The sequence below is a fragment of the Mixophyes fleayi genome, chromosome 8, assembly GCF_038048845.1.
Source record: "Mixophyes fleayi isolate aMixFle1 chromosome 8, aMixFle1.hap1, whole genome shotgun sequence".
In the NCBI taxonomy this organism is placed as follows: Eukaryota; Metazoa; Chordata; class Amphibia; order Anura; family Limnodynastidae; genus Mixophyes; species Mixophyes fleayi.
The window spans coordinates 117,489,172-117,516,281 of NC_134409.1; the positions used below are offsets into that span (position 1 = coordinate 117,489,172).

Sequence of the window (27,110 nt, forward strand, 5' to 3'; positions counted from 1 at the left end):
CTGAAAGAGATAATTAGATGATTACTCATGTTAAAAAGTGGAAATCCAGAAACTAAAGCCTGATTGACTTATAACACTTGACTGTGTCTCACCTGTCCTGAATGGAGTTGATATAGAGATTGACAAACCAGTTGAGGGCATACTGGTACATGGGGTCGATGTTGGCTAGGTCGGCGATGCTGAAGAATAGCACAGAGGAGTGCTTAGCGATAGGCCGGTAGCCCTCCCGGGACTCTGCTATTTTTAGTTCAGTTTTCTCCGCAATCTATAGACACAATAACACCATCGTCGTTTGTTTAACAGATGGTACAAAACTGCAGTGCCGGACAGTCAGAGTAACAAAGCATACAAAACACACATCATAAGTAAAAGCAGGAGACGTATATATATCAGGTTGATCCCACAATCCAAAAACATACTAGTAGGTTAAAGATTCAGTAGGGCATGGACTGATGTGAGTGCGTTCTCTGTACAGCGCTGCGGAATTAGTGGCGCTATATAAATACACGATGATGATGATGATGATGAATGAGGTGGAGGGATAGAGAGGGCTTTGGCCATAAGAGCTTACATTCTAATTGAAGGTCACTTAGTCCTCACTCTTGTGCGGTACTACTGGGCTGAGAAGTGTTTGGAATAAGGCCCTAAATGTCCTAAATGATCTGATCATTATCCTTCTGCTCTTTATTCTGTTGCTACCTTTAAACAACTTTTAATTCTCTTGTTTCTTTTTATTTATTAATAATATCTAGCTGGTTGATACTTTATCAGATAACGCTACATTTGGGTTGCCCTCTCACTTCATAAGGCAGAATGAATGTACTGGAAACGTTTTTTTAGTCAAATATTGGTGTCTTAGCTGGTGACTGACATAAGTATACTGCAATGTATTTATATATACATTTCCTTGTTACCCACCTGCTGTTTTTTTTTGGTTTTTTTTATCATCAATCGTTTTTATTGAGATTTTTTAAGTAAATGGGGGGTACAGAAAGAGAAAAAAAAAAGGGAAGGGGAAGGGGGGGGTGGAGTTCGAACACACCAATACAGCATTTGCAAGTTACAGACAGTGTACAATATATAGTATTCAGTCTACTGTGGATCTTTAAACTAACTCACCAGACCTGGTCTAGGTCTTGGAAGACCCAACTTAAACACTCAATCAGGGCGCAACTATTCACCTGCTGTTTTTTGGAGATCTCGTTGGACATGATTTTAGCTGAGTCTAAGATCTGAATGGCGCTCTCATCCTCCAAGATGTTGCCTTCTGAGGACTGTAAGGTCTCCAATATCTTGTCCTCAATCTCTTTCAGCTGTTTCTTATTAGCTGCTGACTGTAAAATTAACGCGTTTCGCTCTTCTTCCAGCTCAGGCCTATAAATTAGGAAACAGTAGACTTTTTACCATGTCACAAAAACTAAGGAATAAAATAATATTGTAAGTAGTTGTTTGACTTTTGAATTGAAAGGGTTGTTATGGTTTTGGACAACTCCCATCTTTGTGTTCTAAAAGAAAAAAGTAAAACTTAAAACCCAAGGAGGGAAAATATAAAACGTAAAAGTACTGCATGATGTTAATTGCTCTTAAATAATATCACAATATAGACTCTATAATAATATTAAAATTCACAAATCTATACAGTATATATTACATTTTTCTAATGCCATCCACTGTTGAAATGAAGTATACTAATTCCATATGTAACTTATATGTGACATATTTAGAGAGAACAAATGCAAAATAAAAGTCTCATAAGTAATAGATTCGCAAACATTCACTGTTTTCTCCAGATTCTGATTCGTTCTGCCAGCTATTTATAAGGGTCTCCCAGCCCAGCTCAATACGCAGAAGAGACAATAGTGACTCATTCGTTTCACTGCCGTAGACGCAGGGATCTCCATACAACCCGATACTGCCATGTGACAAATGTCATTGGCCAATGACCAACTTCTGCCTATAGTAGGTAGGCTGACCATCAGCAAGCAGTGTATTGAACTAGCTTCTGTAAACCAGTATTCTAGATTCTGATAGTCTCTGTCTGGTTTCCTGTGTTTGACCCCTGGCTTCGAATGACTATTTCTCTGGCACTTAACCCCTGGCTGTGGAATACTACCGCTCCGGCTTTTGACTCTTGTCTTTAGACGAATAAATCTTTGACTCTTAATCTCTGAATGTGGACTACTACATCTCTGGTTCTGGATCCCTGGCTATTTCCTATTGCCTGAATCCACAGACTTATCATCTGAAAGGTACAGGGCCTAATAGTTTCACAGAGTGTTCCTATTCACTCCTACCAATGGACTCCACCAATTCAATATCTGTTAACAGAAATATCCAAGACCTGGTTATCCCTTCTTGAGAACAGGTGACTTAATTAGTACCCTTATTAATCAACCACTTGTGTACCAGTATAGATAGCCTTTAAACTTGGACTTGGGGACTGTAGTTGATAACCACTAGGGCAGCACAGTGGCCTAGTGGTTAGCACTTCCGCCTCACAGCACTGGGGTCATGAGTTCAATTCCAGACCATGGCCTTATCTGTGTGCAGTTTGTATGTTCTCCCTGTGTTTGCGTGGGTTTCCTCCGGGTGCTCCGGTTTCCTCCCACACTCCAAAAAAAACATACTAGTAGGTTAATTGATCGCTATCAAAATTGACCCTAGTCTCTCCCTGTCTGTCTGTCTGTGTCTGTGTGTCTATATTAGGGAATTTAGACTGTAAGCTCCAATGGGGCAGGGACTGATGTAAGTGAGTTCCCTGTACAACGCTGCGGAGTTAGTGGCGCTATATAAATAAATGATGATGATGATGATGATGATGAAGAAACACTGGTTAAAGGTAATACTAATAACAATAATAACACAAACTATACATTTGAAGGGATCATTTGTAGTTGATGTCATTATTATTATGTTTAGTTATATAGCATCAATCAAAGCCAAGCGAATATGAGAGAATATACAAACCCCACATAGATAGGGCGTGGGTTGGAATTGAACCTATGACCCTAGTGCGGTGAGGTACCATTGCCAACCTCTGTGCTGCCCCTAGGTGCAATTTGTGCTTCTGTGTCGTGCCACTTGGAGTAGATATGCACACTACCGGAATGGACATCTGTAGTCCTGCACCTGACAAAGGTGATCTACTGTGGGGACTGCCATATTACTTGTGTGGCCAACGTAAAAGAAAAAACTATTCCTAGCGCCAATCAAACAGCACCCTCCCCCCCCCCCACACACACACACACAAATCGGATTATAATACAAAGTGACGGAAAACTTATTTGGCGTCACTATGCAATCCCATTTGAATAATACATCTCTTGTTTATATCCAACAAGCACGGCACAAACCTTTTGAAAGTAAAGGTCACTTTAAACTTTAAGGCACCAACCTCTCTTTTGCCACAACAATCCCAAGTAACTGGTCTTCCAGACCCTCGGGGGTGATCATAAAGTTTAGCAGTGAGACTTTTGTTGCCAACTCTGGCAGATAATGCGGGTTTCTGAGTTTTGTCGTTATATAAAATCTGAAATCATATGAATATTCAATAATTGTCTCTCCAAGTCGGATGCAGTCCATGCCTCCTGTAAATAACACAATACAGATATAAACACATTCACTAGATCAAGTTTTTTGCCAGTATATAAAATGTGTTATAATCTACCATCATTGAGACATGACACTCAGCAATAATGATGTGTTTCAGTCATTACAAGGAGAGATGATTTTTTTCCTACTGATTTTTTTGGGACTCCACAAATATACTGTCACACGGGTGTCGTCATCTTTGTAAGTATAGGTGACCACTTAGGACACAGCATGGTTCTGCAATGTTCATGCAACAACCCTGCAGAGTCACAATCCTACCCTAAAAGCTGAGTTTCCAGTTTACAAACAGCAGGGAGCACAGAAAAAGTGCAGATACCAAGTGTCAGACCAGATGCCACCTTAATGACTTATTTAAGATGTTAATAAGATTTCAATAGAAGAATGGAAAAGTTGTCATTTAATAATAGGGTGGTTCAAAATTGATCGTTGGCTTTTCATTTTTGTTGCTGTGAGTACTCCTAGCTTCAGGCCCGGCGCTCCCATTAGGCAACGTTAGGCAGTTGCCTAGGGCGCCGGGTTCTGGTGGGCGCCACAGAATTAAAAGGCAGATAGTTTTATACTGTAAAACTGTGCGGCGACCGCTGGGCATACCTTCCACGGCCGCCGCACAGCTATGGATCACCATCGCCACAACGGCCTCCCCTCCAACAGCTGATGGGGCGCACCTCCGTCTCCTCCACTCCCCCTCCCCTCACTGACTGTCGGGCGTGACATCATCATCAGGGCCCGACTGTGTCAGTGAGGGACGGGACCCGGCAGAGAGGAGCAGCGTTATGGAGTTTAAGGTAAGGGAAGACCGGGGGGCGGATTTATTTTTTTGGGGAGGTGGCGGATTTATTTTTTGGGGGGAGGCGGATTTTTTTTGGGGGGGGGGGCGGATTTCAAAATTGCGCCTAGGGCGCCGGGGACCCTAGCACCGGCCCTGCCTAGCTTGAACTGCATCCCGTAAATGTAGAGCATCTGTTCTTATACATGCGTACGGCAATCAAGCAGTTGCATATATGCAAAACTATGCACTGTGCATCAGCCAAATAAAATAATGTCAAAAAATGTAATTGAAGTGTTAAGTATTCATGAGACCTCCACTCACATTTGTTAGTGATGCATCAGTTCATCAGTAAGCCTGTAGATGGCAGTGTGTCATGTAATGTTCTACAGGTGTCAGGCATGGATCATATAAACAGCCAGAAATCATATCAATTACACATGGGTGCATATTTACATGCAACATGCACAAGACTTAATACAAGCATTAAGAGGTGTTTACCTTCATCTGCTCCCAGGAGGAAGCATTAAATAGAATAAAAAAAATGATAACAATTAAATTGAGATTAAAGATGATTTTTAGTGATGTATACAGAGGTTGTCAGACATACCCTGTTTAAATGTCTGTTTCAGCAGCAATGGTTCCAGTGATGGATCAAGCTCTTCCCCTACGTTTTCCAGTAATAGAGGAGTTCCAAACTGGATACAGTTCTCCAGTGTCCGCATATAGTCTGAATCTGTCAATTTGATCACACTCAGCTGGTTCTCTCTCTCCGAATTCTTAATCCATTTGTTAGCTTGGCTCTGGGGGTCGATCATTAATGGCCTGTATTACAAAAGGAGCACATAATGATTACATAATTACATAACTGAACACAGAATAATATACATTTAACAAGTCTGGGTGAGACCAAATGATAACTAATATTTCTTGGAAATACAGTATTGCATTATATCTACTGCCATCTCCTAAGAGCTGTACATGGTACATACCAACGCCTTGAGTTGCTCACAATGACGCCGTTATCTACAGAGAAGTTGTCTGTCGGTAGTCCGGCAATGTTCCAGGCTCTGATTTTAATCGGGTCTCCAAGAGTTTTACTCAAGGAGAAGTCATCAGTGCACGGAATACCTTTATCCTGAAATTAAAATGATATGAATTAGTTAAAAAATAAATTGTAATCTGCTCACTGTAATCATGCATAAAGAACAGATGCTGATTGGTGATTACTTTTCCTTAGACTGGCCTTAGTAGTGTGTTAGTATCATGGCCTAGTGGTTAGCACTTCTGCCTCGCAGCACTGGGGTCATGAGTTCGATTCCCGACCATGGCCTTATCTGTGTGGAGTTTGTATGGTCTCCCTGTGTTTGTATGGGTTTCCTCCGGGTGCTCCGGTTTCCTCCCACACTCCAAAAACATACTGGTAGGTTAATTGGCTGCTATCAAAATTGACCCTAGTGTCTACCTGTCTGTCTGTCTGTCTGTCTGTGTCTGTGTGTGAGTGTGTGTCTATAGTAGGGAATTTAGACTGTAAGCTCCAATGGGGCAGGGACTGATGTGAATGAGTTCTCTGTACAGCGCTGCGGAATTAGTGGCGCTATATATATAAATGATGATGATGATGTTAAGCACTTCTCCTACCATTGTGATCTCTGTTACTGACATCACTAATTCTTAAAATGGAAAATATAGTGACTCATTTAGTTAAACCTCAGCAGTGATTTTGGCAACATATGCACAATCGGTGTTATGTTCACAACACAACTGTTGCATATAAATATGTAGATCATTTAAACTTTTAGAAAACCCTGATTAGTTCCTGATTCCACTGCACTGAGAAGCTGCCGAATATTTACCTTGCACAGCTTGCTCCAGTCCTTGGCGCACTCTTGCCGATAGCCAGCGGTAAAAGCTCCCAGATAGGCAATGACGCCAGCTGATACAAGGACATCCCCGGTCAGATTATCATACATGTTCTGTAGAGAGTCCGCGGCATTGGACCATCTATAAATCATCAAATAGACAAGTTAGTCAAACACAAGTGGAACCACTGATTAATCTATAAAAGAGAGTTTCCTCTGGTTGTAAATGTCAGATCCTGATAATCTGCTCCCACCAGATGATGATGCTGAGTGAAATAAGCAATCTGATCATGATTTGGGTCATCATGTAGAAAAATACTGGGTACTCTGGATACTCCTCAGCCACATCCGTGGCAAACCTGTCTCTCGCTGAGCTCCGTGGTGCCGCTGTCTCTCACCTGTTGGCCGGATACTCCTCAGCCACATCCGTGGTAAACCTGTCTCTCGCTGAGCTCCGTGCTGCCGCTGTCTCTCACCTGTTGGCTGGATACTCCTCAGCCACATCTGTGGCAAACCTGTCTCTCGCTGAGCTCCGTGGTGCCGCTGTCTCTCACCTGTTGGCCGGATACTCCTCAGCCACATCCGTGGTAAACCTGTCTCTCGCTGAGCTCCGTGCTGCCGCTGTCTTTCACCTGTTGGCCGGATACTCCTCAGCCACATCCGTGGTAAACCTGTCTCTCGCTGAGCTCCGTGGTGCCGCTGTCTCTCACCTGTTGGTCGGATACTCCTCAGCCACATCTGTGGTAACCTGCTCCCTGCAGTCTTATCACCTGCATTACCTTACCGGTTAGCTGGATACTTCTCATCCACATCCGTGGTAAATCTATCCCCGACTGATCACTGTAGCCCCCACTATACCTCATCTGTTGGCCAGACACGTTATCTCATTGTCTCATCCGTGGGATACACCTGTTCTCCTATGAACTTTCGTATATCTCCTATTGCCTAACTTTAGTCTTAGTTCGTGGAGTCTACCAGCTACCTGCCATCTGTATCTCTCTATCACTTTCAGGATTGTCTCCTGGATCACCACATCACCTTCTATTTGCTCAGATTGCCAAGCCTCCTATACCTAAGCTATATTACGTTGCTCTGCCGCACTCTCTTGAGGGCCACGACCTGTGCAGTGGAGCCGCACAAACCCGAACCCTCTTGTGGGGGTCCCTGGAGAAGACCAGCTGCTGCGTTAGACTCCGCACCGCGAGTGTAGTGATAACTACTGGCAGAACTCTGGGTCGAGATTTCTAGTGACCGTGACACACAGTAATGTCCCTCTTCATTACACTCTGCCATGCTGCTTATGCCTCCCTTCACACTCTGCCATGCTGCCTTTACTCCCCCTTCACACTCTGCCATGCTGCTTATGCCTCCCTTCACACTCTGCCATGCTGCCTTTACTCCCCCTTCACACTCTGCCATGCTGCTTATGCCTCCCTTCACACTCTGCCATGCTGCTTATGCCTCCCTTCACACTCTGCCATGCTGCTTATGCCTCCCTTCACACTCTGCCATGCTGCTTATGCCTCCTTTCACACTCTGCCATGCTGCTTATGCCCCCCTTCACACTCTGCCGTGCTGCTTATGCCTCCCTTCACACTCTGCCGTGCTGCTTATGCCTCCTTTCACACTCTGCCATGCTGCTTATGCCCCCCTTCACACTCTGCCGTGCTGCTTATGCCTCCCTTCACACTCTGCCATGCTGCTTATGCCCCCCTTCACACTCTGCCGTGCTGCTTATGCCTCCCTTCACACTCTGCCATGCTGCCTATGCCTCCCTTCACACTCTGCCGTGCTGCTTATGCCTCCCTTCCCACTCTGCCATGCTGCTTATGCCTCCCTTCACACTCTGCCATGCTGCTTATGCTCCCCCTTCACACTCTGCCATGCTGCTTATGCCTCCCTTCACACTCTGCCGTGCTGCCTTTAACCATCAAAACACTCTGCCATGCTGCCTTTGCTCCCCCTTCACCTGCTGCCATGCTGCCTTTGCTCCCCCTTCACACTCTGCCATGCTGCCTTTAACCATCAAAACACTCTGCCATGCTGCTTTTTCTCCACCTTCACACTCTGCCGTGCTGCCTTTGCTCCCCCTTCAGCTGCTGCCATGCTGCCTTTGCTCCCCCTTCACACTCTGCCGTGCTGCCTTTGCTCCCCCTTCACACTCTGCCGTGCTGCCTTTGCTCCCCCTTCACCTGCTGCCATGCTGCCTTTGCTCCCCCTTCACACTCTGCCATGCTGCCTTTGCTCCCCCTTCACACTCTGCCATGCTGCCTTTGCTCCCCCTTCACCTGCTGCCATGCTGCCTTTGCTCCCCCTTCACACTCTGCCATGCTGCCTTTGCTCCCCCTTCACACTCTGCCATGCTGCCTTTGCTCCCCCTTCACCTGCTGCCATGCTGCCTTTGCTCCCCCTTCACACTCTGCCGTGCTGCCTTTGCTCCCCCTTCACACTCTGCCGTGCTGCCTTTGCTCCCCCTTCACACTCTGCCGTGCTGCCTTTGCTCCCCCTTCACCTGCTGCCATGCTGCCTTTGCTCCCCCTTCACACTCTGCCATGCTGCCTTTGCTCCCCCTTCACACTCTGCCGTACTGCCTTTGCTCCCCCTTCACACTCTGCCATGCTGCCTTTGCTCCCCCTTCACACTCTGCCATGCTGCCTTTGCTCCCCCTTCACACTCTGCCATGCTGCCTTTGCTCCCCCTTCACACTCTGCCGTGCTGCCTTTGCTCCCCCTTCACCTGCTGCCATGCTGCCTTTGCTCCCCCTTCACCTGCTGCCATGCTGCCTTTGCTCCCCCTTCACACTCTGCCATGCTGCCTTTGCTCCCCCTTCACACTCTGCCATGCTGCCTTTGCTCCCCCTTCACACTCTGCCATGCTGCCTTTGCTCCCCCTTCACCTGCTTCCATGCTGCCTTTGCTCCCCCTTCACCTGCTGCCATGCTGCCTTTGCTCCCCATTCACTCTCTGCCATGCTGCCTTTGCTCCCCCTTCACACTCTGCCATGCTGCCTTTGCTCCCCCTTCACCTGCTTCCATGCTGCCTTTGCTCCCCCTTCACCTGCTGCCATGCTGCCTTTGCTCCCCCTTCACACTCTGCCGTGCTGCCTTTGCTCCCCCTTCACCTGCTGCCATGCTGCCTTTGCTCCCCCTTCACACTCTGCCGTGCTGCCTTTGCTCCCCCTTCACACTCTGCCGTGCTGCCTTTGCTCCCCCTTCACCTGCTTCCATGCTGCCTTTGCTCCCCCTTCACCTGCTGCCATGCTGCCTTTGCTCCCCCTTCACACTCTGCCGTGCTGCCTTTGCTCCCCCTTCACACTCTGCCATGCTGCCTTTGCTCCCCCTTCACCTGCTGCCATGCTGCCTTTGCTCCCCCTTCACACTCTGCCATGCTGCCTTTGCTCCCCCTTCACACTCTGCCGTACTGCCTTTGCTCCCCCTTCACACTCTGCCATGCTGCCTTTGCTCCCCCTTCACACTCTGCCATGCTGCCTTTGCTCCCCCTTCACCTGCTTCCATGCTGCCTTTGCTCCCCCTTCACCTGCTGCCATGCTGCCTTTGCTCCCCCTTCACACTCTGCCGTGCTGCCTTTGCTCCCCCTTCACACTCTGCCATGCTGCCTTTGCTCCCCCTTCACCTGCTGCCATGCTGCCTTTGCTCCCCCTTCACACTCTGCCATGCTGCCTTTGCTCCCCCTTCACACTCTGCCATGCTGCCTTTGCTCCCCCTTCACCTGCTGCCATGCTGCCTTTGCTCCCCCTTCACCTGCTGCCATGCTGCCTTTGCTCCCCCTTCACACTCTGCCATGCTGCCTTTGCTCCCCCTTCACACTCTGCCATGCTGCCTTTGCTCCCCCTTCACACTCTGCCGTGCTGCCTTTGCTCCCCCTTCACACTCTGCCATGCTGCCTTTGCTCCCCCTTCACCTGCTGCCATGCTGCCTTTGTTCCCCATTCACTCTCTGCCATGCTGCCTTTGCTCCCCCTTCACACTCTGCCGTGCTGCCTTTGCTCCCCCTTCACCTGCTGCCATGCTGCCTTTGCTCCCCCTTCACACTCTGCCATGCTGCCTTTGCTCCCCCTTCACCTGCTTCCATGCTGCCTTTGCTCCCCCTTCACCTGCTTCCATGCTGCCTTTGCTCCCCCTTCACCTGCTTCCATGCTGCCTTTGCTCCCCCTTCACACTCTGCCGTGCTGCCTTTGCTCCCCCTTCACCTGCTGCCATGCTGCCTTTGTTCCCCATTCACTCTCTGCCATGCTGCCTTTGCTCCCCCTTCACCTGCTGCCATGCTGCCTTTGTTCCCCATTCACTCTCTGCCATGCTGCCTTTGCTCCCCCTTCACCTGCTGCCATGCTGCCTTTGCTCCCCCTTGCTTCTGTTCCTTCACTTACCTTTTCTATCTTCTCTTTTCTTCTCTTCTTGCTTGCAGACTCCTCTCTGCGCCGCTCCTCACTGAACGTCAGGCATGATGACGTCACGTCCAACATTCAGTGTGGACTGAGCAGGGAAGAGGAGTGCCAACGCCAAGGACAGGTGAGTTTTCTTCTATTTTTTTTTTTAATGGAGCTTGCTCCCCCCACCAACGAAGAGGGTGGGGGGAGCAGGCTGTAGTCACTGGTTCGCCGAACCGAGCCTAAAATTAGGTATCGGTTCTGGCAAACCGCTGAGAACCGGCTAAATCCCACCACTGTCTAGCAGTGCATGCTTTCCATATCTCCTTGCTTTAGTACAGGTGTACTCATTACCGACTGACACATTGTATCAGATCCACAGGTGGTATAATTATTTCCCTTGTCACCTGGAAAACCTGCACTGTTAGGGGTCCCGAGGACTGGGTTTGAGAAACACAGATCTAGAAGTCCATATATTTATTCTTTTATCTCTGGTTTACCACCAGAGATTACTTATAACTTGAGGGTAAACGTGACAGTATTTGTATAGCATATTGGGTAATATACCCCCATTCTTAGAGAATCCTCCATGCCTGTATGTTGGTGTTAATGTCATTTCTGTTTTTACTTCTAATTATTTAGGATCTAAAGTTAACTTGATGAAAACTCTTCTGACAATAAAAGGGTTAAACAAGAGTTAATGTCCACGCTGACCTGTGTTTTTCTCCTCCGAGTCCTCCTATCAGCTTCTCTGCTCGCTCTAGTTTCTTAGCGCATAGATCCACTTGAAATTCCAGACGAGCCTTTTCCTCTGTTTTTTCCCGAAACGTTTCCTCCAGGGTAGCTAAACGATCCTCCACCTCCTTCAGCTCCGCCCTCTTCTGGTTCAGTACGGACATTGTCTCCGCCAATGACTGCTGTGCCTCAGCAAGACGAGCTTTCTTCGGAGCAACCACCTGGGCAATGGCACATAATTATATACAACATTTTCCATTTTCAATTCTGCGTTCTTGTCATTGGTTCAGTGCACAATACGGCTGTCTCCACTGTGTGTCGGCAAATGCTACACTTTAATATTTTACTAGTGCTAAAAAACAGACATCAGAAAAAAGAAAGCCATAAGGAGATTTAAATAACACTAAAAAAAATCTAAAATTTTGGAGGTGACAAGAAAGAAAAATATTTATGCAACTTTTAGTAATCTTTTTGCTATTTCATATCTACTTTATGGCTTGTAACTTAGCAATAACCTAACGTGGGTTTAATTAAAAAGAAATGGACTCAAATATATTTTAAATGTTAAAACATTAAATAAACTTTGCATTTTATTTCACAAGAAAGAAATATATATTTTTTTACTTAAAGCACTGTTTTGTAATGCAGCGTGGTCCGTTTCATGTAGACATTTCACCTTGATGTGGCATAATGGCACTAATGAGTCCAGAGCCGTAACAAACTTTTAGCGCCTGGAGAGGGAAAGAAAACTGCAACCCCCCTATCCCTCAATTTTAGCCAAATTAACCTAAATAATTCATAAACTGCGCCCCCTTCAGCATTGCCCCCTGGGCGGTTGCCCCTCTTGCACAGCCCTAGTCACGGTTCTGAGTCTCTACGGGCCTGATTCATTAAGGATCTTAACTTAAGAAACTTCTTATTTAAGAATCCTGGACAAAACCATGTTACAATGCAAGGGGTGCAAATTAGTATTCTGTTTTGCACACAAGTTAAATACTGCCTGTTTTTTCATGTAGCATACAAATACTTGATAGCTTATTTGTACACTGAAATTTAAAGTTGATATTTGTGTGGTACATGAAAAAACAGTCAGTATTTAACTTATGTGCAAAACAGAATACTAATTTGCACCCCTTGCATTAAACATGGTTTTGTCCAGGAGACTTAAATAAGAAGTTTCTTAAGTTAAGATCCTTAATGAATCAGGCCCTACATTACTAAATGCAAGATTCCGGCTCTGACATTGAGTTGCCAACTCCGACTTTTAGTTACTGACATATATAAATAACACAGGTTCTGGGGCTGCAGAATTGTTATCACTTACATATGTCTGTAAGTAAAGAGTTGGAGCCTGTCTGTCACTGGGGTATGTGTACTACATAAGGAGGAGCAGCATTAGAAGCTACATTAAGTGCACATATAATATGTCAGTGTATCAGTACCAACAGTTCCATTATCATCCGATACCTTTGCAATCCTATCATAGACTTCCATAGCCAGAATCCATCGGCACAATCCCTCCGCCGCAGAAGAGGCTTTGACTACTTTAGCTGGATCAAAGTCGGGATTAGTGATATATTCACTACGGATCTTCTGCATTACTGACACCTGCAACAATAATAATAATTATATTAAATGGAAATCAATCATGTGTTTTATTGTGTATTTATCTTTTCAACAAAAATCATTTTGTTTAATATAATGTGTCAGGCTGAAGTGAAAGTATTGTCTGAAATTACCGGAATATTATCCTTGTCGTATTCCTGCAGCTCTTTTAGAAAATTCATGTCCCCCAGCACCTTTTTACTGGGTCCCCAGAAATCGAATATCTACAAAATATAAGTGATTCATTACCCAACTCGTATCTTATGCAATATTAAATATAACGTTATTTATTACAATAAACACAGTTACCCTCTGTCCAGTCCCCGCCGGGTCATTTATCCTCTCCGGTTTGATTTCTTTCATAACGCAAACGGCTGCCATGACCAGTTTCACACCCGATGGGGGACTTTTCATCGTTTTTACAATGGTGACATCAGACGGCTAATACAAGATAAGTATCAGTTAAAAGACTGAAATCAAATCATTGCCATTCTGCCTACGGTGAAGGAAAGGTCACTCCACTGGCGTCCATGTGCCTTAACTACAAGTCAAGACTTCTGGGGGTATATTTACTAAACTGTGGGTTTGAAAAAGTGGAGATATTGCCTATAGCAACCAATCAAGTGCTAGCTATCATTTATTTAGTACATTCTACAAAATGACAGCTAGAATCTGATTGGTTGCTAGAGGCAACATCTCCACTTTTTCAAACCCGCAGTTTACTAAATCTAGTCCCTGGACTGAGATCTGCTCCATCGTAGAACAATAACACTCACTAATTACAAGCTTACCATTCTAACACGGGTATCTGAATTATATACACATTCATGTTATCTACAGAAATACTACCTAAATATATATCAAAGTGGAGCCAGACTACCAGGACATTTAGAAGCCTCTATACTGTATCCTGCCCATTGCAGTTGTTGAGGGTACTATTGACATTTCTATGTCTCTGCTACAGGTTTCTCAGCTGATACATGGACGATGCATAAGAATCTTTCGGTAGTGACCAAAATAATCATACATAGCAATGGGTCATAATAAAGCCACAATTACATTTTGGTGCATTACCATAAAAATGGAACACTTATCTAACACCTAGGGGGAGAGTCAATTGCCACGGATGTGGCGTGCGGACATTGCCGGCAAATGCGGTAGAAATCGCCGCTCATTCAAAATGAGCAGAAATTTCTGTCACATCTCTGTCCCAAAGTGTCTCGTGGTCGTTCTGGAGATACCTTGCGTCTAACTGAATCTCTCCCTACAGGGTTAATAGCCATTTTCAGGGCTAAACCAATAATCAAGAGAGTGTCGCCATAAGACCTGGTGACCTCACTTTATGAGCAATGCCCATGATGCACTAGTTCCTAGTGATATTATACACTACATTGCCAATGTTATTGGTTCAGTGTGTAGGTGATTATGGAGCTAAACTGGCTTCACACATCGTTATTTCAGTTATTTTTTGGCTAATACATCTCAGCAGATTTCAACGTTTTATTTAAAAAAAATAAAGATGGTTAATGAAAGTCTAGGGATTAATTAGTGAACTAATTGATCAATGAACCCATACTTACCTACTTTTGAATGCAGGTGTCCGGGAGGGGGTCCGTCGAGGGCGCGTGGTAATCTTAGCCAATTCTAGCCAATTGCAGCAGGGGCCACGAAGCCGTGTTTAGCCCCGCCCCCACCATCTTGAACAAAGGGGACAGCTGGATCCGGGATTTTTGTCTGCTCTCTCGGGAGTCCGGGAGAACTCCCAAAAATTCAGGAGTCTCCCGGACATTCCGGGAGAGTAGGCAACTATGATGAACCCATTATTTAGTTAATAGTCACATATTTCTAGAGCTCCTCAGTAGGGAGTAGTATAGCTGAGCTCTTTAAGTGAGTTTCTATTACAGAATTAGGAGACTTCTACTGTAATCTTACCTTCAAAGTGTTCAAGGCAGACATGGCGGCCTCCAGGGCCGGGATGGCTTCTGCCAGTTCACTTTCACACTCGTCTTTCAAGGCCTGGGCCTCGCCAGCTTTTTGGGTGGCCACCTCTTCATCTGCTCGAACTATTTTACTCTTTGCCTCCACCTCTGCTGACTCTTTTTCTATAATCTGTAAATAAGACAAAAGTCCTAAATGTTTCTCAAAAGTTCCAGAACAGAGAACCCAGGATCAGGAATAACATCCAATTACTCCTGATAGTCAAATGTAACCAATAATTAACGCTACTTGTATGTTGTTGATCCTCCCTAACAATACGGCATTGGAGGTCGAGCTCTGATATCCAGCCCTCAAAATACACAAAGAAGGAAAGTGATGTTCTTCTAGTGGAGTATTTATCTGACACTTTTAAATAAAAGTGACCTAAGGCAAGGGAATTGTCTTGCCTTATGGGTGGCGGGGCACTATCAATGCCACAAAACATGAAAGGGGATCATCAACCCACCCCAGGCTTGTCCTCCTGACTTTTCTCCAACTTTCACAAATTTAGAGCTAATAGGTACGGTCAGGTCCATATCCACCATAAACACCTCACAATAAACACCAAGAGGAGTAGTGTCGCCAGCTCAATCTCTAACCTCATCCTCTCTGGAAAATCACAATGTGAATAAAGTATTTCTAATCTGTGGAACTACCAGCATTTTACCAAACCTTGTGCCGTTTCTTTTCAAAATATGTGGGTGTCCTTTAAAATTGAAATTGAACAGTTTGGTTGTGTAGTCACCTTCATCATGTTAGCGTTTTCTACTTTAGCTTCTTCCAATTTTGGCTGTAAGTCGACCAGCTCCTTCTTCATCTCCCCAACCTAAATGACAAGGATTAATATCCAACATGAATTGAGAGAGCATTGCCAAGGAAGGAAACAGCACTGAGAACAAGACATCATCATCAACATTTATTTATATACTGTATGGCCAGCAAATTCCGTAGTGATGTACAATTGAGAACAAACAGTAATAAAACAATACTGGGTGATACAGACAGGCAGACAGGTGAGGAGATGGGTGAGACAAGTGAAGAGATGTAGGTAGGTGCAGTTTTGTTGATGGCCTTGTATGTTAATAGAAGTATTTTATATTGGATTTGTTGAAAACATGCAGCCAATGTAGAGACTGATAAAGTGGCTCAGCAGAGGAATAATGATTTTCAAGGATAATCAATCTAGCAGCTGTGTGTAAAATAGATTGTAGGGGGAAAGTCTGATTTGGGGAAGACCAGTAAAGAGGGAATTGCAATAGTCAATGCAGGAGATGATTAGTGCATGAATTAAAGAGTTTGCTGTGTCTTGTTTGAGATATGTACGTATTCTGGAATGTGTTTTAGATGTATTGTGTAATAACTGTACTGAGCTATAACATTCCCTCTTAAAGACTTATGAGAGGAAACAGCTATAGCCAGATTATTCTGAAGGAGGACAAATATGCCAGCTCATCATGAGTTGCTATAACTGTATTTTATCCAGTAATCACCTATTGATGTAAACCCATTAATGGCGCTTTTGTACTATGGACCACATGCATTTATAACCCAAACATTGCCAGCCCTGCCCAAATGACATACGAATGATATGGAAAAATAAAGACATATCAATATTATTTAATGGCTATATTCTCAATAACATAGTTGTAAAATGAGGAATGACAACAAAACATGCTCCCTCTACCTATCCCGTCCTACTGCGCTCTTCATTGTGACCTTATCATGACGCAGTGGGAGGGGTTTGTACATCATGTAATACTGACCTGTGATTCAGCAAAGGCCAATTTATCTAAACCATTTGTGTATCTCTTTTTCGCTTTCATCACTGTGTCGCGCTTCTGAGATAACAGCTGTCGGAAAGCTGCAATCAGCTCCAAGTAAGACGTAGGGGTGACATAGTTATGTCTCCCCAACTCTCGTAAAAACCTGTCAATGGTAAGAGGACATCTCAGACTGTATTAGAGACATGACAAGTCATTGACATATTCATATCATGTACTTTACACAGCAGGTTTCAGGCACAGATTCACAATGTTTGGAACCAAAGCCCAATGTGGCTACTTGGTGACACTCTCAAAGGACCACCAGGCGGTAAATGGATCAAGCTGAGAGTTTTCCAGCGGGTTTGAAGAACCAATCAGATTGTAGCTATCATTTATTTAGTACATTCTGCAAAATTATAACTAGGGGCCTGATTCATTAAGGAACTTAAATTAAGAAGTTTCTTATTTCAGTCTCCTGGACAAAACCATGTTACAATGCAAGGGGTGCAAATTAGTATTCTGTTTTGCACATAAGATAAATACTGACTGTTTTTTCATGTAGCACACAAATACTTGATAGCTTATTTGTACACTGAAATTTAAAGTTGATATTTGTGAGCTGCATGAAAAAACAGTCAGTATTTATCTTATGTGCAAAACAGAATACTAATTTGCACCCCTTGCATTGTAACATGGTTTTGTCCAGGAGACTGAAATAAGAAACTTCTTAATTTAAGTTCCTTAATGAATCAGGCCCTAGAATCTGATTGGTTGCTATAGGGAACATCTACACTTTTCAAACCCGCCGGAAAACTCTCAATTTGATACATTTACCCCCAGGAGTGAATACAACTAGTATAATAAGAGGTTCAGCTTATTGCATCCTCATTTAAATGGTCAGACTGCTTTCTGGCGGCTGCCATCCACAAACAACAGGAAAATTCCTATCTGAGGATGGCAACTGCTGAACCAATTGCAATTTTTAAATGCCAAACTCCTGCATTCTCCACAAATCAAACATCTGATTGCTATGGACAAATGGGCAATACCACATTTTTCCTTTGCACCAACTAGATCACATGTCCACAAATGTGTTTTGCTCATAAGCCGATGATTCAGGCATCTGGGGGTAAATGTATCAAGCTGAGAGCTTTCCGGCGGGTTTGAAAACTGGAGATGTTGCCTATAGTAGCAACCAATCAGATTCTAGCTGTCATTTTGTAGAATGCACTAAATAAATGATAACTAGAATCTGATTGGTTTTTCAAACCCGCCGGAAAACTCTCAGCTTGATACATTTACCCCCTGGTGTATGATGAGTTTCCACTTAACTAGTGTATATAGCTGTCATCCAAATATTTGGGATAACCAGTTTGACTGGCAATTCCTCTATATTTGCAATAAAGATGCAAAAACATGGAATTTTTGTTATACCCAAAATCTATGCTCTTCATTATTATGTTTATTTCTGCGGAAAAGTATTTTACATATGTATCTGCCAGCATCAACCATTTGTAACTATTTCATGGGACAACAGACATAAATATAATTAGTAAATAAATTTCATGCACTATCAGGGTCCCGACCAAGCAAGTAAACAACACATTACTTGTCAGAGAGCGCTATGGCGGATGTGTGGAAGTATTTACAGATGGGCACCACTTCCTTATGCTCGGTACTGGTCAGTTCCAGGGTCTCCAGAAACTTGACTGCCACCCGCTCCAGGGCATCCTCTGGCCATGGCTAGAAGAGAAGAGAGCCATAGTCACTGGTGTAGCTGTCACTGCAGACCCCCGTACTCATTGGTAGCCTTCATTTGGGTGCTTGGTATTACAGACCGTTACTCTGGGCACAACCAACTCACTGGGGTATCATGTAGTGTACAGAATACGACAATATAAATACTCCCGTTATTTAATGTATATTGTTCAGCTCAGTAATACACAACATTTGATGTATATAAATAGTGGATTTACTTGCTGTTTAAGTAAAACCCAGGAGTTAAGAACAAATAATAATGATTTATTTATTTCTTTATCAGCAAAGTAATATTAAAATCCAGTCCCCGTGTTTTATATCAATATCAAAGAGCTCACCAAGTAGACCGTCCGTCTAAATAATTCTAATATTAAGCTACGTGCCCAGTGTCTTCTTCTGAACTCTCACAACGTACCTGGAACCAGTCGATAGTGCAGCAGTTGATAAGTGATGGGAACTGTCGCAGCCGGTTGCGAAACGCGTCTCCGATGGGGCTGAAAGCAACCACGATGTGAAGGTTTTCTTTGCAGCGGTTTACAAAGAAGGCGAATAGAGCCAACGGACTGAGTTCAACATTTTTATTCCCAGCTTGGGCGGCTGGGCGGACTCCCTGTAATTAATGACGGACAGCGTCAAAGAAGTATTAGGGGTATACTCATATTTTCTGAAGCCTGTCATGCCCAGGTTGTATAGTTATACAACTACATTCATCTCTAGTTTACCTCCAAAATTTCCTGCTTTTCATCTACGGCGAAAAGGTTAGGAACCTCCCCGGTATTAAGCAGACTGTCCACGTCCTCCAGGAAAGCCTCTTGTTTGATTTGTGTGTCTGTGATGAGAAAAATCGTCTTGTGTCCTTTCACTCCCGCGCTCCTCAGTAGACTCTGCAATGAGCGGATGTTGAGGATTATTATTACAACGTTGTCACAAGCTGAATACACCTCAGCAACCATTCACCTGTTCCTCTGTACGGCTGCACTGTACTACCCTAATGTACCGCTCTCTATATCTGGCTGTATCAACAGGCTCAGTTGTTTATTTTATTTTCCCTTCCGTGACTCACATTAAGACAATCTGGGGCCATGGGTATTATTGTTGCATAGGGCAACAATACACTTTCAGCACCTGCGGTTACACAGTAACCTGATTAAGCTACCCTGAAATAGGGAAATAACACATCAATAAAATGTTACGGTGGCTTAGTGGTTAGCACTTCTGCCTCACAGCACTGGGGTCATGAGTTCAATTCCTGACTATGACCTTATCTGTGTGGAGTTTGTATGTTCTCCCCGTGTTTGCGTGGGTTTCCTCCGGGTGCTCCGGTTTCCTCCCACACTCCAAAAACATGGTAGGTTAATTGGCTGCTAACAAAATTGACCCTAGTCTGTTTGTGTGTGTGTGTGTGTGTGTGTGTATGTTAGGGAATTTAGACTGTAAGCCCCAGTAGGGCAGGGACAGATGTGAATTCTCTGTACAGTGCTACAGAATTAGTGGCGCTATATAAATAAATGGTATTAATGGTAATAATAATAATCTGTGGTCTTGTCAAATTGCCAATTTTTGGCGATTCTGCCGGCAGGATTTAAAACGACAATTTAATTAGAGGCAGAACCCGGTGTCTGTGGCTGGTGTATATATATTTTCCAAATCAACACACCAGGTTTTGCCTTTACTTAAATTGACGTTTTAACTCAGAACGTCAAAATCGCTACACATCTGTGATGTGACCAGACCAGTCAAAATGTTACTGCAAATGCGCTTTATTGTAAGTACAACCAGAAAGTGCAAAGTGCAGAAGAATCCAGGTCCCTCTTGCACAGTAGTAATCTTCCCACAATATGCACCTTCTCCCCCATTTTATCTAATTTAAATACCCTCATCCCACAAAACCAATGCTGATTTTTGTTGTTGGTCCATGCCCAGCAATGAGGAGTTTCCATCTCTTCCCATTAAAAGGGGCAAACGTTTGCATCCCTGCTAATGTGACCACAAATCAATTCGCTTACGCACCTTTAGGTCTTCCCTCCATTCGTTCATGCCATAACTTTTTGAGATCTCTGGTTGGAAGATGTTCATCTTTGCCATAGAAGTAGCCAAACGCGTCAGAGATTGCCGTCCACTCCCTCCAACTCCAACCAGCAGAGCATTACCGCCTGGTTGCTTCAGGATCCGGCAAATCCGGGATAAATGTTCTAAAACATATCTGTTGCCAGAAAACACATTGAAAATGTCCATGTCTACAAGAGTTACAATAATGCAAGGAATCCACGAATAACATTGTGCGTAAAAAATTACCAGTGCTCCCATTATATTTTAAAGTGTATTTAACAAATGCAAGAAATTAAAAAGAATCTGACTGTAGAAACGTGTTATAATCAATAAGTTTAAGCCACATGGAACAATGTATCAATATCACCAACTATAACCTAAAAGATAAATAGTCCTAGGTTCCATAACCAATCAGATATTGACATGAATTCATCTGTTCCAACAGATCAAAGCATTTACTTGACTAGTAGCTCCAGATCATACTTGTCAACTCTCCCAGAATATCCAGGACACTCCAGAATTACGGTTAGGTCTCTTTGACTTCCAGGAGAGTAGACAATTCTCCAGCGCACTTCCTAGTGCAGTGGGCAAGATGGGGGACACCATGACGCATTTGTTGTAAAATGCGTCATTTCGGTCCCTCCCAACGCGGTGAAATGCCTTAGTCACGCCATTTCGTCACGGGACGGGGGCCCCCACCTCTGTTGTGCTTCCCATCCGGGATCAACTGGAGGTGACCATGGAAAAGTTGGCTAGTATGCTGTAGGCTATTATTATTATTATTATTACTTTTTATTTATAGGGCGCCACTAGCTGTCTGTAGAGCCGTACAGGGACAAACAAAATTACAATACGAGGAGAGACAGCACAGTACAGTAAACAATAAGCACAGTAACTTAGTGAGCTCAAGGCACAGCTAAAGGGGCAGGGGAGGGGAGAGCGAGCGGAAAGTCTGCCAACGACAAAGTCCAAAAGGGAGGGCAGGGATGACAGGGAGACCCCCAGAGGGGAGAGGAGGAAGCAAGAGAGGACAGGAGGAAGAGGGTCCTCGAGGAGGAGGGCTAGGTAGCTGGAGAGCAGAGTTAAAAGTGGTGAAGACAGGAGGAGAGATAGCCCTGCTCAATGGAGCGTACAATCTAAGGGGTGGGGTAGACAGAGACACGGGGGAGAGAAGGGGGAGAGAAGGTTATAACATAAAATGATCTGTCCTCAGGTTAGTAAGTTACTACTTATGCCTTATCACACACCGACATACAGAGTAACACAACTTTATTTTCAGCACTTACGTACCTAAATATAACAAGGTTCATGGTAGTTTTGTGTGTCTGGTTGTATTCCTCCAGACATCTCTCCACAACGTCATTGAACTGCTCCACACTTGGTATCTCCGCATAGAGGCGTTCATCTCCGTCCAGGTCAGGGTTCATGTAGTCACCAAACAGCAAGTTTCTAATGTTTTCCTCCGAGAGCTGTAATATTCCAGTCAACGCTCAATATCACTTATAATTTAATATATGGGGTAATGCACTCTCTAATGTAATTTACATGAATACTGGAAGTCATGGAGGATTTCAGTGACCATTAAGGCACAAGGCTTTAGACCCAGTGCTTTATTCCATATAATTTCTTATGAACAATGAAGTGATGACATCAGAACTCTCTGTTTATACAGATATTATTTACAGGAGTTTATACATAAGTTACCAGAATTTGTGTATTAGAAGCATATTACATGCTTTTCTTTTTATAACTGAAACGTACACACAGATTCCTAAGAGAGATGGCAGTATTAAATCTAATATCAGCTACCAATCTCTGTCTCACAAATACATCTATAATGTCATACAATTAACTTAACATTCAACACCAAAGGGGTAGATTTACTCAAACTTTCAAATAGAAAATGAGGAGTTTCCCATAGCAACCAATCAGATTCTAGCTATCATTTTCTAGAATGTTCTAGATAAATAATAACTAGAATCTGATTGGTTGCTATGGGCAACACCTCCACTTTTCCTTTTCGGAGTTTTTAGTAAATCTACCCCCATAATTCCAAATTACTGCTCCTGAAGGAGCAGTAATCTCAGAGTATGACAGAAAATCAAATCTGCGCAGTGTTTTAATGGTTTTCTTGGCCAACATATTGCTAGCTTAATGAAAAATCTCAAATGAAAAAGCATTTCATTAAAATGTTATTACAAAATTGACCATTTTAATTTGTATGTTTCTAATATGATTAGTACAGAGAACAACAACATATATAACTTTTCATATATTCCCCTTGTGGAGGCAGCCATTTTGTGAGCTGGGCACTAGTGAATTGAGAGGCAGTGTGACTATTGACATGAATTGAGAGACTGATCAGAGTCGGACCGGGGGACAGCCCTGACCCCGATTCCTCCACTCTTCGTTGGTGGGGGGAGCGGGAAACGTAAAAAAAAAAAAAAAAAAAAAGACGTCACCGCAGCACTCACCGACTCCTCTCTGCTCCGTTCGTACTGAATGTCGGGCGTGACGTCATCACACCCGACGTTCAGTGAGGAGCGCCGCAGAGAGGAGTCGGGAAGCAGACAGAAGAGAAGAAGAGACGAAAGAAGCCAATTGAAAAGATAAGTGAAGGAACGGAAGCAAGGGGGAGGGCAGAGTGAGGGGGGAGCACGGCAGAGTGAGGGGGGAGCGCAGCAGAGTAAAGGGGGAGCACGGCAGAGAGTGAAAAGGGGGAACATGGCAGAGAGTGAAAAGGGGAGCACAGACAGCATAGCAGTGTGTGAAAGGGGGGCCAAAGCAGCATGACGCAGGGTGATGAAGGGGGGCCAGGAGAGGGGGGGGGGCAAAAGCAGCATGGAGGGTGCAGTGTGATCATAAGGAGGCACAGTACAGTGATTAAGGGGCACAGTAATATGTGTGATGGCACAGCGGGCTTGTGGCAATGTAATGTGTGTGTGGTAGGTGGTGGCTAAATAATGGGGCTATTTTGTTTGTAGGGAGAAGGTGGGGCAATTTAATTTTATAGTGGGGATGATTCATTTAAGATGGGGTGGTTTGGGGGCTATTAATTGAATGTGGGGCTGAGTTTGAGGAGCATGAGGTCTATTTATTAAATGCGAATATGAATTATTTAATGACGGTTGCTGGAAATAGGTATATTTATTATACGTAAATGTGATTAATTTATTGAAGGGGCTGTCTGGAGGGAGGGAAATAGGTTTATTAAATGGGAATACTATTACTGTAATGTTGGGGCTGGAGGAAGGCCTAAGTATTAATCGTGGATCCTATTGATTTAATGCCGGAGCTGGTTGTAATTTTCTAAATGTACCCATTATTTTTTCCAAATAGAGCCCTCAACATTCCAGGATCCAGACAAGCCGCAACTAAAGAAACCAGCAGCCACAGGTGGTGAAAGTGACAAGAACAGGTAGGACAGTCTGTCAAATGTTCTGAGTCTAGTGCAGGCTTGGCTAACCTGTGGCACTCCAGATGTTGTGAAACTACAAGTCCCAGCATGCCCTTCCAGCAATAAGCTGCTATATATTGACAAAGCTGGGGCTTGTAGTTTCACAACACCTGGAGTGCCACAGGTTAGCCAAGCCTGGTCTAGTGGGAGAATACCGCTTTTTGGTGACTGTTCTGCCCAATCTAAGGGGCAGGTCAAGACTGTGTACTCTTTATATACACACTGCATTCTTTATATACTGCACTATGGTGCTAGCTGTCCTTCGTGGGCTGACCCCCCCCCCCCCCCCTCTAGTGTCTGGTCTCGCCTCTATGATGGATGGCCTCACCCTCTCTGGTGGGCAACTAGCGTTGCAGTCCCCCTGTGGGCGATTCATGCCCCAGTCCGACGCTGGACTGCACTAATATTGGTTCAACCATCAAAATTGCTGCCTCCACTGTGGGCTTCTTTTTATCCTTAAAGTGTTCAATTACATTTAGGCAAGTTGGCATGATGTTACAGTATGCTGGATATTAAATTCTCAATTTCCAACACTTTAAGTTAAAAATAAATAAATAGTTGATCCTCAATTATTGAACCAAAAAGAACTACAAGTTAGGTACAGCTTACAGATGTACCACGGGTTATTTTCACATAATACATACATTTATAAATCACATTTAACATTTCCCGACTTACAGCTTCATTTCCTTCTTTTAGGTGCTCAAAGACAGAGTCAAAACTTTCCTTGAAATGATCTTTCACTACATCTTTTATTAATTTAAAGAGCCAGGACCTGTCCTGGTCGTCGACTAAGCGATCATAAAACACCCGCAGCACCTCGTGCACAAAAAGTCGCACCATGACGCGTTTATTTTCCACCGACTCTTTCTTGATAAGAAGACACCCTTGTATTACACGTGAGAAATCCCGCAGGTTAAAGGTGTAATGAGATTTGGCAGGAGTGGGTAACAAGTTCTCCATGGCTTTCTTGTACACCTACAATTTTGGAGACATCAAATAAAATAACAGGTAGTGAAAGCTGAAGTTCTGTAATACCAGACAATAGAGTCATTATCTCTTATTTAATAAGTACACTTAATACCATAATTATTAGAGTTCATGTAAAATTATTTTAATAATTTGCTAGTATATCACATAAGATCTAATCGTAACAAATATTGTAATATTATTATTATTATTACAATTCTACGTTTTCTTCCTCTACCATAGATTGTGCTCAAAATATTGGGCTAAAAATACTGTATAAGCCCTCTTAAAACTGAAGGTATTCACATATCCCTGCTAAATAAGTATTCACAAACCAAAACATGACGGTTTATCCTCTCTTAATGAGTTGTGTGTGGAGACATGCAATAAGATTCTAATTTGCCTTTTTTGGCTAACGATGCATCTAGAGCAATATATCTAACTTGCATACCACTGTTTCAATCGTATGTGGTCTCATTAGTGCAAGACAGGGATAAGAGATTCTACAGGACTAGTGGCAAATGCATCACAAAGGATAAAACAGGGGTAATTAGTACTTAGGATAGTCTTCATTGGATCACATGGTAACATTTTGCACTATCATCATCATCTATTTATATAGCGCTACCAATTCCGCAGCTCTGTACAGAGAACTCATTCACATCAGTCCCTGCCCCATTGAAGCTTACAGTCTAAATTTCCTGACATACACATAGACAGACAGACAGAGAGAGAGAGAGAGAGAGAGAGAGAGAGAGAGAGAGAGAGAGAGAGAGAGAGAGAGAGACTAGGGTCAATTTGTTAGCAGCCAATTAACCTACTATGTTTTTGGAATGTGGGAGAAAACCAGAGCACCCGGAGGAAACCCACGCCAATACAGGGAGAACATTCAAACTCCACACAGATAAGGCCATGGTCAGGAATCGAACTCATGACCCAGTGCTGTGAGGCAGAAGTGCTAACCACTAAGCCACCATGCTGCCCTTACACTTTGATATGGATCTTCAAGATTGATCGTTAGATCCATTTTGCAATTTAAAAAATAAGCTTAAGATTTCAGCAACATTATGTGTCACATCTATCAGTATCAGTATTACATTTAAACATCTGTGCGGAACTTTCTCACCTCCATCGTGCTGTTGACAATTTGGTTCCCAACTGTAAAGAATTCAGGTGAAAACTCATTGTTTCTTAGGTAGAATGTCACAACAGCAGAGAAGATGCGAACCATGGTCTCATCACTGAAGGCGTTGATGGTGCAAATGTTGAAATGACGCAAGAACCGTGGAGTCACTGCATTCCTCCCACCACCAGGGGGACCCATTGCTGCAATCAGCTGCACGTCAACCAGTGTGATTTTGGTGGTGTCCTTCAAGTCGTACCTTAAGGTTGTGAACACGTTTGTTTGTTTTTTTACACATAATGGACAGTAGGAATAACATTAGCTAAAAACACATTTTATGATAACAATTTTAAAATTACCAATTCCCATGGTCGAAGAACTGCCGCAACAACTCGATGGGTGGCTGTGCGCCATATTTCTCTAAAGCCGGCATGTTCATATCATCCACAAATATGACACATTTCTTCCCCATCTGAGGTCCATACACTCCTTTACGTCTTTTATCCAGTCTGTCCATAACAATATTCTAAAACAGTTATTGACAGGTTAATGTGACTATTGAGTCAACAACCCAAATGATTCCAACTTGTGCTTATACTGAATATGCCACCATAAATATACATTTGTACCATGCTAGAGATTTCTTCCTAAAAGTTTGCTCGTTAATTTATTTAACTTTTATTTGTCTCTACTTTTCGTATAGATAAGCCTCTGATCGGGAATCAAACTCATGACCCCAGTACTGTAAGGAAGAAGTGCTAACCACTAAGCCACAGTGCTGCCAAATGTCCATTTAGAATAGAAATCAGCATAGAGCAAAGTAATGCAACAAGACCACACAAACCTGAGTCTGATTGGCACTGGTTCGGGCAGAAAAATTAATGAAGAAGGGAAAGAATTTCTCTTTGTCCAGATTATTCATTAACTTGTCCTTTACATAAACAGATTTACCCGTTCCAGTCGGCCCCACAAATAACAAAGGTCTACGGAAAGAGAAAATAATTTGTTAGATAACCAAAACCACTCAGCTGTATAAATTGTATTATTCT

The 27,110-nt window shown here is 43.6% G+C and overlaps 1 protein-coding gene across 1 annotated transcript in view; it reads right to left on the bottom strand.

Annotated features, from left to right (window-relative positions):
* DNAH12 (dynein axonemal heavy chain 12) overlaps positions 1-27,110 on the bottom strand; it is a 90,880-nt gene that overhangs the window by 21,411 nt on the left and 42,359 nt on the right. Inside the window, exons 38-59 of the mRNA XM_075184193.1 lie at positions 26,906-27,044; positions 26,421-26,587; positions 26,065-26,320; positions 24,648-24,947; positions 21,803-21,981; positions 20,474-20,666; positions 19,186-19,347; positions 18,879-19,073; positions 18,315-18,448; positions 16,706-16,868; positions 15,688-15,768; positions 14,898-15,074; positions 13,275-13,406; positions 13,100-13,189; positions 12,828-12,968; positions 11,340-11,581; positions 6,235-6,382; positions 5,371-5,516; positions 4,989-5,203; positions 3,395-3,587; positions 1,182-1,374; positions 93-265 (exon numbers count right to left, since the gene is read on the bottom strand). Of these exons, the coding sequence (XP_075040294.1) occupies positions 93-265; positions 1,182-1,374; positions 3,395-3,587; positions 4,989-5,203; positions 5,371-5,516; positions 6,235-6,382; positions 11,340-11,581; positions 12,828-12,968; positions 13,100-13,189; positions 13,275-13,406; positions 14,898-15,074; positions 15,688-15,768; positions 16,706-16,868; positions 18,315-18,448; positions 18,879-19,073; positions 19,186-19,347; positions 20,474-20,666; positions 21,803-21,981; positions 24,648-24,947; positions 26,065-26,320; positions 26,421-26,587; positions 26,906-27,044 (3,819 nt within the window). The remainder of the gene's footprint in view (positions 1-92; positions 266-1,181; positions 1,375-3,394; positions 3,588-4,988; positions 5,204-5,370; positions 5,517-6,234; positions 6,383-11,339; positions 11,582-12,827; positions 12,969-13,099; positions 13,190-13,274; positions 13,407-14,897; positions 15,075-15,687; positions 15,769-16,705; positions 16,869-18,314; positions 18,449-18,878; positions 19,074-19,185; positions 19,348-20,473; positions 20,667-21,802; positions 21,982-24,647; positions 24,948-26,064; positions 26,321-26,420; positions 26,588-26,905; positions 27,045-27,110) is intronic.